An 18,752-nucleotide genomic window follows, 5' to 3' on the forward strand; every position below is an offset into this window, starting at 1 on the left:
AGAAAATGAAAGTATCAAGAAATATATTTTATGATCGTGATCATTACACTGTACGATTTTTCGATCATTTTTTGTTCCGGTTAGAGCAAAATGCAAAATTTTCATCGAAAGGGCACCCAGCGTGCAAATAAATAGAATGTCAACAAATTATCGTGCCAACGAATGTAAAGTACGCCCTCACACTGCAACCACCTTGCAAGAGCCACCGTCATTTCTTTATAAACGTTGTTGTGTACGTGTTTGTGCGGTTGTTGTTTTTGTTGTTGTCGTCGTTGTTGTTGTTTTGTGTTGTGTTGTGTTTTTTTTGAGGAAGGACTGTACTGTTGTACAATTGGCAACACAACGATTGTCCGCATTACGGTGGTAAATTTATCTACCGACTTCCCGGTACATGTATTCCGATCTTTTACTGTTACTCCCTGTTATCGATAATATTTCGTAAGATTTCTAAAGTCTTGGCCATTAATCATCTTTAACGTTGCTCTTGACTCTTCTAAATTGAGACTGCCTCGTGTTATTTTTGTTCCATTTATATTTTCAGTGAGTCACATTGTTCGATCGTATTTCTGCATTCTACACAAAAAAAACAATAGAAGATGGTCATTGTTTAAGAAGGGCGAACCCCTTCACCACCCTACCATAGATTGATTGGTTAGTATTGTCCGGTCTCTTCCTTGAGGGTGTGTCGTTAAACGCAGACGACACATTGTACTCTGACTCACAAGACGTAGCCCGTTTTTTTAAACCGCGCCAGTAAACAAACACAAATGTCTCCTTGGCGACTAGCCCGACAAGAGACGCGATTGGCTGCTCGCGCGCATGCGTGGGTGTGGCAGTGAGGTCATCTGCTTAAAGTTTCAAACGTCTTCGCTTTCAAACGTGATAGCTAGTGGAGAGGATTGGCAAGATATTTCCACCCCTCGTCGGATATGCTTTCTGCTTTCGACGGTTCTATCAGCTATATGTAAAATCTGGATATCCCAAGAAAGTGGGAGTCTCGACAAGGAAGCACGTTTTGATTTTCGGGACAGGAAAGGTGAAAGTTTACGTTCGAGCTGAGAGTGTCTTATGTAAATACCTGAAGTCGTTGGTCGGGGTGAGTACACCTTTAAGCGTACACAATCGTAAATAACTCCAAACTAAGTTAAGCTTAACCGGCCTCTAGCAAACGATAATGTGTCGCAGGAAGTTTAATTTTGATTGAAATGAAACTCGGAAGCACGCGATATCACGGTGAGCGACGCTGTAACGAGGTGACTAACTGCCTGTGCATAAATTATTCATTCACAACACAGAAACACGGCCACATTCCGTTCAGACGGCTGTATCATATTGAAGCGTTTCGCGATTTTCCTCACGGATTCACAATTATATTTTCATAATTCTTTACGTCAGTGTGTTGATTTACGTGCCCGTTTCAACCAATTTAATGGTAAAAGTGGAGTGTTTGCGTTTAAGTCGTTAATTCTTAATTAATAAAAAGTGTATTCACTGTCAAAGACCGTAATTGTCCGTCGCCAAATAGTCAAGTTGTAAACGCCAGTTTGTGAAAATGTAGAACTGTTTACCATTTGTTATTCCCGCATGGAAATGGTTTTACACCAAACACTGTGTGAAACGAATGATTCAAGTGAATGGATAGGGGTCACTGCTTATAGAACATAATTAAGGTTCCAGTTGACATTCGAAGGTGGCACAAACAGGCAGCAAGTTCCTTACAAATGTGTACACTACACTCTACACCATGAGGTAGTTTGCAGTGTTTGATAGTCGGTGCTGCCAATTTTGAGCTTTCACTTCAGGGGAGTTCAAAAGAACGGGAATATATTCCCACACTTGAAACATGCAGTGAGTACTGACGTGGTGCCGTAACCCTGAGAGTGCACTGCAGAGCTATTGAAAGTGGTTTCGAAAGGCATCGCCGCATTGTCTGAGAACAAAGGGCGAGAAAACGTGGAGGGTTGAACGCAACCAACACATTCCTTGGCTGCCAGACACAACCGTGTCACAAGCAGACCACGGATTTTATCTCTCTCGCGATCAGCGGCGACGAGCGAACCAATTTCCCTTCTGTACAAATCAATATGTACGACATGACGAATAAACTCGCTGTTGGCATGGAAGCCGGAGAGAATCTCAGATTGTATCGTTAGAAAACGAAAGTCGAACCGTTAACATAAATGCGTTCGTTCAAATTCTGTGGCTACGTAATCAGCTTAAATAATCTGCATGAAGTGACATAGAGGGATTTCCATTCAGGCAGTAAAATTTCCATCTTAGTCACAATTTTCACCGAGTGGCACAGATGAATTTCTCGTTGCGATATACATTCTCACCCACGTAAAGGAGCAATCCGTGTCTTAAACATTAAGGTGGCTGCCATTTTTGACATAAAGAAACACTCGACATTTTTCAATGTTGACTATCATAAACAACAAGAAAAGCAAAATCTTTTTTCACAGATTTTGCTGTCAAAATGACCATATGCCTCAATACTTATTAACGACAAATAATACTGCAGTAATAAATTTTATTTTGTAATCTATCGATTGCCATTGTTCAAGTGAGTAGAAATATTCGCAAAATCGTTTTTCAAAAATTTGCCGTAAAAATGACCATATGCCTTAATACTTATTAACGACAAATAATACTGCAGTAATAAATTTTATTTTGTAATCTATCGATTGCCATTGTTCAAGTGAGTAGAAATATTCGAGCCTGATATTGAAATGATACACAAAACGACTATCTAATATAAAAATCGTCATCTGAAGCTAGTATTTATATGTTGGAGAATCGTACACGCAATGGAAAACAGAGAAATTGACGGAGATATATTTCCTTGCCTGCGGGGAAATATCGTAAGCATACACAAGAGAAGGCGAAGAAATATTTCACATTATGCACGGATGTGTAGCTAAATTATAGCAGGTCATAAATCCATCGATTTCTTCGTTTTCTTTTTTTTGTATATATTTAACCACACTGTATATATTTAACCACACATCTGTCAGTGCTGTTCGAATAAGACTGATGAATTTATTATTCCTGGAAAGGGAAGAAAATGTTGAGTCTTGACGATTCACTTCGCTGTTTTTCTCGACGTACACAGAGAATTGTAATTCCATTTTTTCCAAGTGCGTTGCAGAGGTCAGCGTTCATCTGTGTCAACATGGCGTGCACATTCACTTGTGAAGTGAACCCTTTTCTGTCAATTTGGTGCGTATACAGTATTAGCTGCCATTCACTGAGATGCAACATTAGGAACATAGTGTGTTCTGAATGACAGGGAGATTGTCAAAAGCACTGATCTCTTCTATGTTTACCTTTCAAAACTAAAGCAGTCCTGCATATCATTAAAACGTAACGTTTTGAGTGCTTCAAAATCGTCCCTATGAAGCAATAATGACTAACAAAATAGTTTTTATTCCCAATTCAAATTCATGTTTTTTTTATTTACAATTCAGTTTCATTTATTCATTTTCAGTTTCAGACAATTAAAACAAATTCCTGGAAGTGGGACTGTCGCTCTTAAGCCACCACGCCTAGATTGCAACCACATTTCATCGATCTCTGTCATGTTTCTTCAAACACCATACGACACACTGCAATACGTCACTGCTCTTTGTATTTCCAAAACTTGCATCAACCTATTAAAATAATGATTCCTGCAGTTGCCCAGAAATCTTGGCTAGCTGTATGTGGAAGCTCCTTTACGCATTAGCCAAACGTCTACAGGGATACATAGAAGTAATCACAGTACACATTGAATTCCACAACGCGTGGAAGTAATTGCGACTAATTTTCTTTCGTGAGTTATTGAGTCAATGCTCGTATTTCAATTATGCATAAAATATTGAATTTTTTCCAGTGCTTACAATTACTCGGTTCGATAATATGAATAATATTGTAAGCGAAATCTTCAAATTGAATGAGACGTGTATGCCCCCCGATCAGACGCAAACAACAGTACCATGAAGATTGGTCTAGCCGCGTCTAGCAAGCCGCGCGTTTCGATCCAGACACCCCGGTTACTGGTAACTCCTAGGGGACATTTCAATTATATTTTGTGCATTTTATCGACAGGGTGCAGAACTTACGAGGTGGTGGAATAACAATGATGGCGTCTTCTCGCAGGACCAATCACATATCGATTTTCCTGGTGACCTGTTTGTTGGTCATAACTGGAGGTAAGTGCTGAAGCTCTCACGTCTTCGATAAGATTTAATTTTAAAAAAAAGAGAAGCAGGGAGGTCTACAGTTTAAACACACACAAGAATTTATCGGATAGTGCCCTATGACGTCAGTAATTACACTCAAGAATTTCGAGAACAAGCAGAAATGAATCTGGATTATGCGATGTTGGACAGTTTTCAAATCAACTCTGTTACATTATTTTTTATATCAAATCTTCTGCTTCGAGCTTAAATGTAGCTTTTTTGCGTCACCAGTTACAAGATGGGTCACAACACGAAGACGCGACACACTCCACACAAACATGTCAAAATCTTCACCAATGCGTGGTCATAATTGTGAAACAACTTTCAACTCTCACAAACACCAACCTTTTATGCAATCTGTGATTAATTACTTTTGAGACATGAGTCTCTTAAATTTACTATGTTTTGGTGTTGCATACGCCACCAAAGGTTAATTCGACAGGTCCAGTGACCTTTGACACGGGTGTTGTCATCTTAGCCAGGTAGCACTCTTCTAGATCTTTATCGCTGTTTACGACCACGGCAGCTCAATACTGAACGACTTTCATTTTTATCGCCCTGATAACCAGCCATTGTTTGGAGAGAGCTACACTGTCGATGGTCTTAAGCCGCCCACATATTAAAAGTCGCGTCTCTTCTGAGAGCCACGTCTGTCGAAGTAAAATTGGCTATGTTTTCACGTATCTGGTGTCATTATTTTCGCTGAATCCCGTATTGCCTTGAAATGAATCCAAAAAATCCTACAGGTAGTAATCACAAAATCTCATTTTCCAGTGAATGGAAATATTTTTGGGCTTAAAATTTTAAAGTTCTTCGGAACGAGAAACGTTAACGAGATGATGATCGCCATTTTAACGACCCTGCTGTACGTTGCAATATTACAAAAATTGTCGTTCTTCTTGAGAGTAAACTATTGAAACGATTTTACACGGATGGGTGCCCACTCTGAGACTGCGCAAACAGACACGCCTGAAAATTCAACCAGACGACCTTTTTAAAAAAAAACACGAATATTTACATGAACAACAAATCTGGCGCGTGATTAACACACACACTTTTCAGAGTGTTGATTTTTAGGATATAATGCCTTCTTTTCACGTATTTAGCTATTGTTGTTAACTCGAGATAAAATAAAATCTATGTAATTTTGTTGTCAAGCAATCTTCTAGAGGGGATATTATCGGGAACGCTGTTCGAGCCACTTACGTTGTGACGACACCATTACAAATGGTTGCACCTACTAAAAGTACGACAAAATGTGACCTCGTCGAATCCACGCGAAGATCAAAGATCTCTTCAATCATGCGCAGAAGGGGGCTATAATCGTGTTATCCTCGGGGAAGAAAGCAAAAGTGGAGCGGACAAAAAGATTTGTTTGCAAAGGTGAAAGGTCGAGTGGCATTACAAACACCGCTCTGCAAAACAAATAAGCTTGTAACGCTGCGATTATTCTAAATCTTAAGAACGGTGCTGTAAAGCGATTTGAATGTCCTGTTAAGCCACCATCCTGACGACAGCTTGGATGTTTTGCTGTTTCGCTCGGAGCCGAATATTTTCACCGTGGTGCAACACGGAGTTGTCCTGCTGTGGACAGTTCAGTCCACACGTTACAGAACGACTAGTTGTGTGACGTCACACTTATCTACGCTGACTGATTTTATAGACACATCTGCGCAAAAAAAACAGCAACGTGAACTGTGCTTCGGCTGTCCGTTTTAATCAACAGAGTTGAAATCTCGTATAATTTTCTCTCCTCTGACACCATTAATCCATCACTATTCAATCAAGATGGATCGCCGCTACGTGTTTTGCTTGGACGATGCAAGTACCTAGTGCTCATGAAATCAATTCTGCATAGCAGATAAAAATAATCCTTGAAAATTCGATACACAACATCTATGGCCATTTTACTACGTAATGAGTTACAGATACTAGTAGGTTAGTAAATAAATTATGACATGAATGGATATTATGGCAAATTAATTTACGACTCATTAAAGAACAAATTAGAAAGTAGACACTTAGAGCTTAATCCGGATTATGCAGAGATGATTACTAACTTGGAATAGATTAAAGTAACCCCTTCTACTGGTAAAGAATAGAATAGAATATTACTTAATAATCTACTTAGCCCATTGCTCATTATGTGGCTAACTTTGGTCGTGAGAGGGCGCTATCCACCGCCCATGACAGGGGATGTAAGGCTGTGAGTTTCGTTCTCGATTTCAGGTCCAATTACTTCGCTATTGTCTTGAGGCTAATTGCCAATGGAAAGGTATTTGTGTGTCTGCCGGTCGATCAGGTGCCATTTTTGTGTACGTTGTGTCGAGAAAGATGAACCGTGTTGGAATCACGTGTACAATATTATCAACTTTGTAGGGCAGTGCTTCTTGTACAACCCATGGCAAAGAAGTGTATAAATTTACCATTAGCTTGGCAGTTGCAATTACAGTTTGAACTCCCGAATCGAAATGTTTTCACAGCTTCTCTCCAAATGTTTGTGTTTCCAGTAAAACTATGCCTAGGTGTGATCAAGATTTTAAGTGTTTATTGACGCGTGTTGGTTTTTAGCGCTCATCAAATGTACAGATAAAGAATGAAGTCGTTTCGCAGTTTTGTTGAATCAATTCAGAATGTTCCGGTGGCTGTTGTATAGTTTTGCTTCATATCAGAGGCAGATGACGAACGTCTAGAGTTTTGGCCCTGCATTTGGGAATTGTTTGCGAAACACACAACCGTCGAAGATGAAGTGAATTTCAGTCAGTCTGTGTATAGATTAGGTAATAACAGACTAGCGACCCTTAAAATGGTCGACGTGTTACGTCTTCCAAAGCTCATTACCTTGCAATTCCCCGGCCTGGAGAACCCATTGTTGATGTGACGTAACCGTGGGTCCTTAATCACTAACGGTCGATATTTTTTTGAAAAGTAGGCATTGCTCCAAAAGAGATTGGCGCGTGACTTTCAGGAAGCGAAGCTGATAGACTTATGCTGGCAATGGTGAGGTCACGTGAAACAAGTGGATAGTTTTCGTCCCAACGATCCACGTAAATTCTCCGTCTGTCAAGATTCAAAAATACGATACAAAATGTTACTATCATACAGATAAGTCATAATATAACTATAATAAATCAGTGAGAATTAGACTTTTGTGTACTTTGAAATATCCGAAGGCTATGAATGGGAAGCAGCGTTGACTATGGGGAGAAGTTGGTAATCATAGAAGGCACACTCTACCACAAAGACAAATTTGACTTCAATTTGACCAGCGTAACCCTTTCAGCGCTGTAATTTTCTCCCGCCAAAATTTTAATGCAACATTTTACAAATTTTTATGATTTACTGTAATTTTTGATAATTTTGGACCAAATGGACACAACATTTTTTACTACAGATTTACTAGAGTTTTTTCTCAAAATTTTGGCAAAAATCTGAGAAAAATTTCCTGGGATTTATTTTATAAAGGGGACAAAATAGACTTTGGCACTCAAAGGCTTAGTGGAAGTTTGGCAGGTTCCGCCGTAGAGTCCATAACATCATCATCTTCGTCATTTTGTCGGAATAGAAGATACAGAAACATAAATATCAGGCAATAAATCTGTGCGATTAGTTTAGAGGAGAGGTTTTTCACTTCGGGTTGCTGGGAGATGTGTTCCTCTATCTTAAACAGGAGAGGGTTAAGGTCTTGTAATTGTTGTCTGGCTGGTCTCCATGGCGATGAGAACCATGATTCTAGGAATTAGTATTCAGCCCGGTTACAAAGGTCACCGCGGCACTGAAGGCTAATCACAATACACATTTTATTCATGGTCACGTTTTTGTTGTATTTTTGTGTGAACCGAAGACGGGGCCACATGTTTTTGTCGAGCACGACTACGTATTGTTGTGCTTACTAGCATGAAGATTTCACCTCCATGGTAAACATAACTGTTGTCGAAAACTGCAGACTCTTTGAGTAACTGTTCGTCGTGAAGGCAACATGAGTATCGCACGTGACCAACTTGAACATCTCTCCTCAGATGTACGGTTAAATCATAACTGGTAAAAAAATATCGTGTCAATATTGTTCATGCTCACGTGCGTGTCAGTCATAAGTCTATTTTACCATTTCTTTTAGCCAAGGCACAGCAGACGTTTGACATCAGACCCTCCGACACGACAACGTTCGTTGGGGCAACGGTGACGCTGGAGTGCGCCTCCAGCGACAAAACCGGTATACTAATGTGGATCAAGAGTGGCCGAATGGTCAGCCAGGACACAGTAGTCACTCTCAACGCCGACAGGTAAGATGGGGGGGGGGGTCTTTTTTGATACTTCTGACGGTAATGAATAATGCGACTGTATTTCCATTTATGTGACTCAAATAAAAACCTTATAAATACAAAAAAGATGGGTCACATAAGTATGATTTTCTAATAAGATAAATTGTCTAAAATAAAATAAAAAAGGGATAAAATTAAAGTAAATTACATTAAATAACTTGCGAGTTTGAGATGTGATTGAAAGCAAAAAAAATTTCCTGTAAAAGTGCATTTTCGAAATACAGTGTATTTTAAATTCCTAAATATGCATGTGCTATGGAACATCCATGATCATTAAATTCTAAAAATAATCAAAAGAGAGAGAGAGAGAGAGAGAGAGAGAGAGAGAGAGAGAGAGAGAGAGAGAGAGAGAGAGAGAGAGAGAGAGAGAGAGAGGGACAAATTCTATGGGACTGTACTGAAAGTTAGCCGGGGGAGTGTTTCATAGTACACATAAGCTCTCTTTTTCTCTCACCACTGTTTGATATAATTGTTACAAGTTATCTCAGTTAAGTTATACTCAGGCATAACTCAAACACAGTCCTGACTCAGCTTGTTGCTCTGTGCATTACAGGTATTCAATCACAGGTGATCAGTCTGTGGGAGAGTACTTCCTGACGATTACTGACGTAGAAGTCGCCGACGCGGGCAGTTTCTTCTGTATTCTTGGACAAGGGGGAGGCAACTCAGCTACAGCGTCGCCTGGAGCTCAGCTTACTGTGGATACAAGTAAGCCAATTTCTTTCAAATGGAATATAATTGTGAAAGTATCGACACAGATTAACAATGAAACACTTTTAGTATGCAGTGCGCGCTATGTTTAACTGCCACCTACAATTTTCACTTTCTTAAAATTATTTTAAGGGCAATCGCTGAAATGTTGTGAATGTTTCTTATTCGGCTCCAAAAAGCATTTTGAGATACATGTACATAGTATGTACCTTATCAACTCAACCTGTACATGCGTAAACTGTATTTTTATTGGGTCACGTCAATTCTGGTACAGCCTTTAATTCAAATGTAAACAATAACAATTATTTACATGTGTAGACAACAAATAGTAGGTGTTTCAACATTCGTTGGGGAGTGGGGCAAGAAACTGCAATTGACAAAAAACACACAATAGGGATAAAAACCTTTAAAAGTCCCAGCTACTGCCCCTTGAAAGAACACATTGGGAAATTTCAAACTATTATATATGACTAGTCTTATGTATGACTAGTATTAAATTTTTCATAAACCTTCTTTCAACCTTAAAGCAACCCCGCCCCAGCAGAGCTTTCAGACGACGCCAGTGGACACTACCGCGAAGGAGGGCGACACGGTTGTGCTGGAGTGCGCCGTCAACGACAAGGTTGGCGATTTAGCCTGGCTGAAAACAGGAGTTGGCCAGATCACCAGCGAAACTTTAGTAAATGATCCCTCGCTAGCGACAAGGTATGTACTTCATGTTCGCTGTCTCATGGTCTCTGAAACTGTCTGTTGTCTTTTTCAATTCTCCTGACATGTTTTTTTCCTGAAAAATTGCCGGCAACATGGCTAAATTTGCCGACACTGCATCTTCAGAGTTACAACTGTTAAGGAGTAAAATATTAAATGTCTGATGATCATGAAAGAAATCATTGTTAATATGAAGTTTTGGTCGCTACTCGAAGCTATGAAGGCTCCAAATATAATTGCAAGTTGTCGTATTGACAACATTTTTTTCTGAGAAGTCACATGTCGTTTTGTCCTATGACATACAAGCAAAGGGACCGAAAGTGCCTGATGTCGAACCATCCATACACCCATAATACCTTTTGCATAATACGAACGCAGTAGTTCATCTTTCTATTGATCTTCCTGCAGGTATTCAATCGTAGGGGACCAGAGCGCAGGGGTATACAATCTTCAGATAACAGCGGCGGTACCTGACGACAGCGGTACCTACACGTGTTTTGTCAGCGAACAGGGAAGTATCACATCCATCGCCTCCGACGAAGCAGAGCTCACTGTCTCGCCAGGTAAGATAATTATATTTATGTAGGGACAACCGGCATTATAATATCCCAACGCTAACACTTGTGTCTTCGGAACTCAGAAGGTTTGAATCGTACGCGCACGCTCTTTAACCTCTCAGCAAGATGTTGGAGGTCGCAGAGCGCCCGCACGTGATGCTGTCTGCACCAGAGAGTATAGCGTGAAAGATATGCCTGAACACAATCACATGTTCCATCAATAGGACAATCACCCCCGGCAATCACCGTTTTCCTTTTCTTCGACGCTGACATTATCTTACACAGCACGGTAGAGTAGTTGCTAGAAATTCGTTTCATTGCCACAGATACATTAGTAGCATAGTTCCAAAAAGTGGCAACCTTGTAGAAGGCTAGTAGGCTACATGTAGTGTCCTGCACCTCACTGAGCTTGTTGTGATGTTCTCCTGTAGTTACCACAACACTACCCACCACAACCTTCGCTACTACCCTGGCTACCACCCTTGCTACCACTGTTGCTGCTACTACTCATGCTACCACACATGCTGCAAGCACACTTGCCCCCACAACCAATGCTGTGACCATCACTGCTGCAGCCACGTCCCCAGGCTCTGCCAAAGTTGTTACGACACCGGTGGCAGTTCCAACCCAACCCTTAGCAACAGGCATTGGTAAGTTGGGGGAGAGGCACAGTACAATAAATTACCCACAATGCCGTTTGATTTGTACCAACGACGTTAGCTTTCTTACAACTTTTTCAGTTTTGTATAAAAGCAATAATGTGAAGTCTCACGATAATTGATTAATTATATTTATTAAAAGTACGTTGAAATATTGCAGTATAAATTTCAAAGAAACCATTAAATAACCATAAAAGTCACATTCTGCAGGTACTACAAATGTCACAGTTTTGGGAAGCAAGTTATGACTAACTGAAGGGGTCATTCTCTGAAAAAAGTTAGCATGTAAATTTCTTTTGTCTTTTCTATTTGGACAAAATCAATATCCTTTTGTTTCATAAAGCAGGTGCAACTAGTCTCCCTACTTTTCATCCCTTTATTCTGTATGGCTGAGGACACAATCAGTGGAAAATTTACAAAAATCCTTTCTCTTCTCTCAATCAAGCACAATTTTCTTAATCCTTTAAAATTGGACTTGAGGAGAATGGTGTTTCTAAAAGTACGTTTTCAGAATTTTTACAACTAGTCCAGGAATTTGTCTACACATAGGAGACATGGTTGACTTCACAGGGGAATCTACGTTGGTACAAATCATGATGTATTATGGGAAATCTCTTGTACTGTGAGAGGGGGGGAGAGAGAGAGAGGCATCCATCCATCCATCCATCCATCCATCCATCCATCCATCCATCCATCCATCCATCCATCCATCCATCCATACATACATACATACATACATACATACATACATACATACATACATACATACATACATACATACATACATACATACATACATACATACATACATACATACATACAGGAATGGGAGAGAGGGAGAGCAAGTGAGAAATACATATAGAAAGACAGTGTAATGAGTGTCAAATCTTGGAAAGAGAAGGACGAATGATTTGGTAAGACAGAGAGAGAAGCAGAGAGAGACAAAGACAGAGAAAGAAAATCGGGAGCTGGAAGAGACATGATAGTTTGTCAATATTTTCATTCGATGAGTGACAGTATGTAGATATTGTACACGTTTAAGACGGAGGTGATGATTGGTGGTTTCAACAAGCTACACGAACTACAAATCTAACGAACTGTTTGCGACAATGGTTATTGTTTACAGCTGCTACGACCAAACCTGCCACAACCAAACAAGCAACAACTATTCGGAGAATAACGACAGTGGCTAGGACTACCAAGTCAGAAATCACTGTTCAACCAACAACCCAGGAACAACGTCAGACGACATCTGAATCGACAACAGAAGGTAAGTGAACTCTTCCAATAAGGCATACAAGAGGCAAAGCTTGTCAGCAATCGTGTCGATAACCAATCACTGAAATCGTTACAAAAATATATATTGTTTGTACTTATCTTGTCGATGTTATCATGAACTCACTTCAAACATGTATTTTTCTCTAATCGTGACTAAAATTACAAAATATTGACAGAAACACATACATGGTCATCTAATTGTTAAGCTCTGCTGATACAGACAAATTTCTGTTCTTTGGAATTAAAATGAAGGACATTTGGCGAGGCCTTACGTCGGAGTACACTCTCCCTCAACTATTCAGATGTTAACACACCCATTATTTTGTACAGGCAGAGTCTGATCTTAGGCACAATTAATGTATCATATTGTAATGTCTAGAGATGCAAGTAGGAATTTCTATTTTGCTATTTTTCAACTGTCAGTGGCAATATTGAGAGAGAGAGAGAGAGAGAGAGAGAGAGAGAGAGAGAGAGAGAGAGAGATTATGCAAATATTGAATCACTGTAACTCGTGTCTATCAATATCTGTAAGTCTTCCTCTAGTCTTTCTATTCCTTTTATCGTAGGAATTTGTAGCGCACCTTTCATGCATTATACTTTGATTTTCTTATAATGTTATTGTACATGGTTTGCAAGCAGAACTTCCATGATTGAAATACAAGTTGACATTACGAAGTGTATCGTTTACCTAGGTTTGGTGACTGTCGTCTCGCAAGCCCCACTATGTGAAATTTCCACACAAAAGCTATTTTACGGCGATTCTGTTGTGTTATCATGTATCTCGAGTGGCGGTAACTCGGATGTTAACCTGCAGTTCAGTAAAGACGGCGTCGATGTAGAACCATCGTACGTCAATACTGACGAGGAAAGAAGGATTCACCTGAGTTTGGTTCTGAGCGCCGACCTCCAGGGGGCGCTGTACACCTGCACTTCTACGCACCCGTCGTATACTCAAGCACTGACTTGTCAATTTCCGCCTTTCGATATCAAAAGTAAGCGATTCGGTAAAGTTGAAAAGCATGAGCTTGGCTTAAACTTTAAAAGTAAACAGTAGCAATGAGTATTATAAAAATATTAATGCAAATGTAAAATAGAATACTTACTTAAGCTAAAAACAGACTAACGTGAGTACTAATAGATACTAATTTCATGAGCTTTTATGACATCCATAGCCTGTGTGTCAATGTATTTGCCTCCCTCTTTCACAGTGAATGAACTTACAGTTCAAATCAACCCAGACGTGTTGATCGCCAACACTGGAGAAGACGGCAGCTTCGAGTGCGAGGCAGAGACTGAGCATCAAATCACAGGGTACATGTGGTATTTTGATGATCAAGAAATCGACAGCGCAGACGACAGGTTCCGAGTAAACGGAAGCCAGCTGTATCTGCCAAACGTCACAAAGGCGATGGACGAATCGGAGGTCAAATGTACAGTGACTACTGCCAACTTTACCGAATCGGCGACTGCAACTATAGGTATAATTGGTAAGGAAAATTGCATATCTAAGGTAGTACATGATGTAATTGGAGTCACCTCTACGTGTTGTGATGTTAATCTGTACCATTTTGATACAATTTCACATATGACGAGGTATTGGTATTATATACTAATGTATTTTATTTGAAATCGGTTTTCTTTTTTGCAGACCCCGGAAATGATAGCTCGACGTCGTCAGACTCAATGTCGCTGGTCATTGTTATTTCCATAGTAATTGTAGTGCTTGTCGTCATTATCGTGTCACTGGTGTTGTTCTATTGTCTCTGGTGGAAAAAGAGAAAAGAAAAAGAACCTCAACGTAAGTTAAAATGATTTTCTCTGTTATCAGTGCAAAGATGGCTATGGGAGTGACTTTATGGTGTTCAGAAAGAGATAATCCCTTTTCCTAATGTTTTTTAATTTCGTCATTTCAAAATCTTTTTTAAAAATGATGCGTATATGAATGCCTGTACACTTGCATGCATGTGGCTGTATGGATGGATGGATGGGTGGGTAAGTGGGTGGGTGGATTAATGGATGGATGGAGAATATAGGCGGGTGGTTGCATGGTTGCATGTATGGATGGATGTTTCATGTATCTGTGTACTTGTCTTATGTAAGCATACATTCATGTTGGCATTTGTAAGTCTATGTGTTGAAGTCTTATAGAAATTGAGATGGAGATAAAATACAGATGTACAGAGAAAGGTAGATCTTATCTAGTTGTCTTTTCACTTTTCCCAACTTTAAACACAAAGCATAACTTCTGTCGTGACTCTCTTTACCATCTGCAGCCGACGAACAAATCATTGAAGAAGACACGGCCGAGGTTGCGCAGAGTCCGGTCGGAAGCGGAAACCCAGCAGTTGCGCCATTACAAAACGGTCTCAGTAACAATGGTTATGCCAACCAAGGATACCACGTGGAGCAAGAGATTCCGTACGGCAAAGCCAATTTGCTGCCTCCAGTTAGGAGCCACACCCCCGTTGGAGCACGACCGGGAACCGCTGACATTGAGCTTCGCCGAGACCAGCCAATGCACTCGAGTACACGGCGCCGGCGCAAACACAAGAAGAAGAAAAAGCGCCACAATATCATTGGGCCGCAGGAACTGCAGGAAATCAATGCGCGCAAATATGGCGACAAACCGCGTGTGCTTGACCACTTCGTGGTAGACAGCGTTGAGGACGTACGGGACAACAGACACGAAGAGAAGGAACGCTCCATTAGCGACGGCGGCTCTGTGGGGCAAAACCAGGATTACGAGGTGCCAGCGGAGACACCAAAATCAACAGACAAAAAACCAACACCAAGGCCAACACCGTCCAAGTCACCTTCCAGAAGTCGGCGCGAATTCGATCCCGCACCGGAAGAGGATGGAGAGCGACCTCGGTCGCCAACCCCGGAGAGTTACAGACCTCGAAAGTCCTCCGAACGCAAGCATCGCCGTCGTCGATCGCTGGACGATGAAACGGCCGGCAGTCGTGAAGCCACTCCGAGAGAACGTCGCCCGCACAGAACGTCGTCAGAGCGTCGACACAGGGACTCCTCTGAGCGGCGACACCGCAGTCGTAGTCGACGTTCGAGGGACGACGCAGAAGAAGGCGAAAGACGTGAACGTCGCCACCGACCAAGATCAAGCCATCACAGAAACAGGCTGGCAGAAAGCGCCCCGGCACGCCCAGACCACAGCGAAGACAGCGACGTCGGGCTGAGGCACCCGAAGAATTTACCGCCGATCAGTTCCAGCCTGGACAGACACCAGCTCGAGATGAAACTACGGAAGACGGAAGAGTCGGATGTGGCCACCACGGAAGTTGACGACGAACGAGAAGAGAGGAGGTCTCGCAGGGGTCACAGGGAGCGGCGCGAGAAATCACGTGACAAACACAGGCACAGTCGCTCGCGAGACAGGGAGAGGTCTCCAAGAGACGAGTAAACATCATGTTGCATCTTGCGTTTGTGTATCGCATGAACTTCGAAGTTTGCTTCTTGGTTTGGCAACAGAAGCAATGACTTTTTTGTAACTGTGAACACATCCAAAGAAACTGTGTCGAAAACTTTATTTCTTTGTCACAGGACGATTTCATCGATTCAGCAGGAAAATGCCTAGTCCGCCATTTAATTTTGCTGTTCTGATTTTGTGCGATTTGTACACGACAAATTGTTTTCTGCTCGGAACATACGTTTTTGAAATATTTGTTGCCAGCCCAGAATGAACATCGTCTTCGCTGGCTTTTGTCTCGTGTCCGTGGTTGTTCACGCGAGAGAACATCCTTTTCTTTGCTGAGTTTGTGATCTCCTTGTAAATATTTCGTCGCTGTGATGGCGCTGTCCCCTTGTGAACAGAACATTGACATTAAGTACTGTAGTATATTGTGATCGTTTGTTGTGTACATTGTTAAATATGTATATAGCGGTAGCGTCTGTCTTACAGTGGTGTGTGTATTTGTAAAATTTGGGCGAACTTTTCAAATGATGTGGATAAAATGTACATAATTATAAAGAATTTGAACAGTTTAAACCACATCGGTTCTTATCACCTGCATAAACTCGGCCAACGGTGCACATGCGCACCGTGAAAATACTTAACGTAGATTGTGTTCGATGGTGATAACTTTTTCAATATCGAACACGTCGTGTAACATATGATGAAAGTTAATGGCAAAATTCACTGCTTATGTCATGAATCATTGTCATTTTGTCGCCGGAAAAGTAGATGATTTTAGCCGATGACAAAGTCTTGCTAATTGTGTTGACCCAATCCTTGAGAGTTGACGTTGAAAGACGAAGCAGTCGGCTCTTTCCGGAAGCATACCGAAAGAGGTGTCCGAATTCAAAAGTCAGGGCAAAATCAGTTGGCGAGCTTGCCAGTCCACCCGCCGACTTAATGTGCCTACAAGTACAGCAAATGCCTTTGTATGTTGGTGTGAGTTTAAAATACCCGACATTTTATAATTTTGCATTTCTATAAAAAATGCTTAGTGCCAACTCAAAACATTACAGTATCGTACCAATGCACTACTATCTTTCTATATTTTTTATACTTGTCAAGAAATGAATATTTTATAAACAATTTGAACTATTCAAGAAGCTTTAGATACGAAAAACCCCGCGTCAAAAACCTAATCTGTAGCACCGATTTATTGAAATTTAAAATTATGACAATAAGATGTAGTTTGACACACGTGTGATGTTATTTTTTTTTCGTTAATCAGTGTCCATATAATAATGAAGACCAAAATCAGGACAGAAGCCCGCCAAAAATATGTCATTTTCAAGTCATACAAACATGTATCAGACGATATCAAGAAAATTTAGGCACGCACTGGCAAAAGTATTTTTTGAAAAATGTTGTAATGTTGTGCCAGATCTCGACGCCATTTTCTTTCTCCGTGAACGAAGTCAGAATACGTAAATAGTGCCTGAAAAACTTCAAATTTTCCCGCCAAAGGGTTTCGTATCATTTATAACTTTCCATCTAATAAATTGGTTCCCCTCCCGTGTAAATACAGTGTAATTTTCCATGATAGTTCAGACAACCACGGCCTCGAAAATGAAAGTCAAAATAGCTAGAATAATTTTGTCCATATTTTTCTCAGGGGAAAACTATTGAACTACAGTCATCAAGAAAATGGCGCCAATATGCGTTTTGTTGTGTGGAGAATTTCGAGAGTGCCTAAGATTCACAAAACTTCGTTTACGGAAAAACGCTGGGGTTCGTGCTTTCATGTTATTGTCAGTTTTTAATGACTAGCTTAAAGGGTCAAAATGAAATTACTGTGGAGGACTTTCATTTTCTGAAACACAGGCGAGTTTTACCTTGATATCTCCCAAACAGGCAGTATTATCAACTCAATATAAAAACCGCCCTTTTGAGTCTCAGTTAAATACCTACTTTACTGAAATGGATTCGTTTCAATTCCATGACTGATAAATATATATATTTAATTATTATGAGTAGAGATGGTAAAAACCAATGAATACATATGTAATAAATATCACATTTTTTTGAAAATCTTGAGAGAATTTCATGTATCATTTCGTTTATGACTCCACGACAGAATTCATCAACACCTGACATAAATATATAGTATGTTTGCACAGTCTCTCCTCAAGAAAATCTACTTGGTGGAAATCAGACGTCATGACGTATTTCTTTCAGACACCAAGTAGAAGTCGATTATCATAACAAAGGATTAAAGTTATTTGGTTAACAGAGCTTCATTTTGAACAGATGAATGATGTCGACGCCAGTCAAAATTAACTGCATAATGATGTTTGTCTATTTCGGCTGCAGTCATGACGTAACGTGACGTAGAAATACAACTTTGTGATTTGTGATTTGACCGGGCCGTGGTAACCGACCCCATGATGACTGTTACGGCGCCGATCTCTGTTTCCAACCTTTGTATCATTGGTACATGGCCATGACCGAGTTCACATTTTGAAACAAACAAACTCACAGTCCCTCCATACACACGTACACCGGTGTGTGGAGAGACTTGCGTGGAGAGACTGTGAACAAACTACAGGGACGACGAGACGGCGGCATACAAAGAATACCCGAACCACTACTTCCAAACGAAGGCCGTGTTTGCAATGAATTGTGGGAAATAAAGCTTAGGTCACGGGGTCATTCGTGCCAAAACGCTCAAATCGTCACATGTGGACACACCACATCCACACGTGGCATCGACATCGCGCGACTGAACCTTGCCTATTGCTTGTTATTTTGCTATAGCTAGTATTTCCGCACAAATTGACCTTACACTATTCACAGGCGCTCGTTAGCTTGGTAGTCTGCTAAATCGATCG

General features: G+C 40.7%; 1 protein-coding gene across 4 annotated transcripts; it reads left to right on the forward strand.

The window, feature by feature from the left end:
• The first annotated feature begins 834 nt into the window (after window positions 1-834).
• LOC139129649 (kin of IRRE-like protein 3) lies at window positions 835-17,946 on the forward strand. Of its 4 annotated transcripts, XM_070695315.1 has the most exons (12): window positions 835-1,096; window positions 4,087-4,190; window positions 8,338-8,503; window positions 9,096-9,250; window positions 9,781-9,958; window positions 10,370-10,524; window positions 10,950-11,168; window positions 12,304-12,447; window positions 13,148-13,447; window positions 13,664-13,942; window positions 14,104-14,253; window positions 14,729-17,946. In XM_070695315.1, exons 2-12 carry the CDS (start codon window positions 4,118-4,120, stop codon window positions 15,871-15,873), a joined length of 2,964 nt encoding a protein of 987 aa, XP_070551416.1. In that variant the 5' UTR covers window positions 835-1,096; window positions 4,087-4,117; the 3' UTR covers window positions 15,874-17,946. The 4 variants fall into 4 exon arrangements, with proteins under 4 accessions (XP_070551416.1, XP_070551418.1, XP_070551417.1 ...); XM_070695317.1 differs by lacking the exon at window positions 13,148-13,447; XM_070695316.1 differs by lacking the exon at window positions 10,950-11,168.
• Window positions 17,947-18,752: the final 806 nt, after the last annotated feature.

This window comes from Ptychodera flava, chromosome 3 (genome assembly GCF_041260155.1).
Source record: "Ptychodera flava strain L36383 chromosome 3, AS_Pfla_20210202, whole genome shotgun sequence".
Lineage (NCBI taxonomy): Eukaryota > Metazoa > Hemichordata > Enteropneusta > Ptychoderidae > Ptychodera > Ptychodera flava.

Bases quoted from the DNA above. Each gene is read 5' to 3' on its own strand.
- LOC139129649 (XM_070695315.1), top strand. From the start codon at position 4,118: ATGATGGCGTCTTCTCGCAGGACCAATCACATATCGATTTTCCTGGTG. The intron at 9,251-9,780 runs GTAAGCCAATTT...TCAACCTTAAAG, and splicing joins TCAGCTTACTGTGGATACAA to CAACCCCGCCCCAGCAGAGC. The intron at 10,525-10,949 runs GTAAGATAATTA...GTTCTCCTGTAG, and splicing joins AGAGCTCACTGTCTCGCCAG to TTACCACAACACTACCCACC.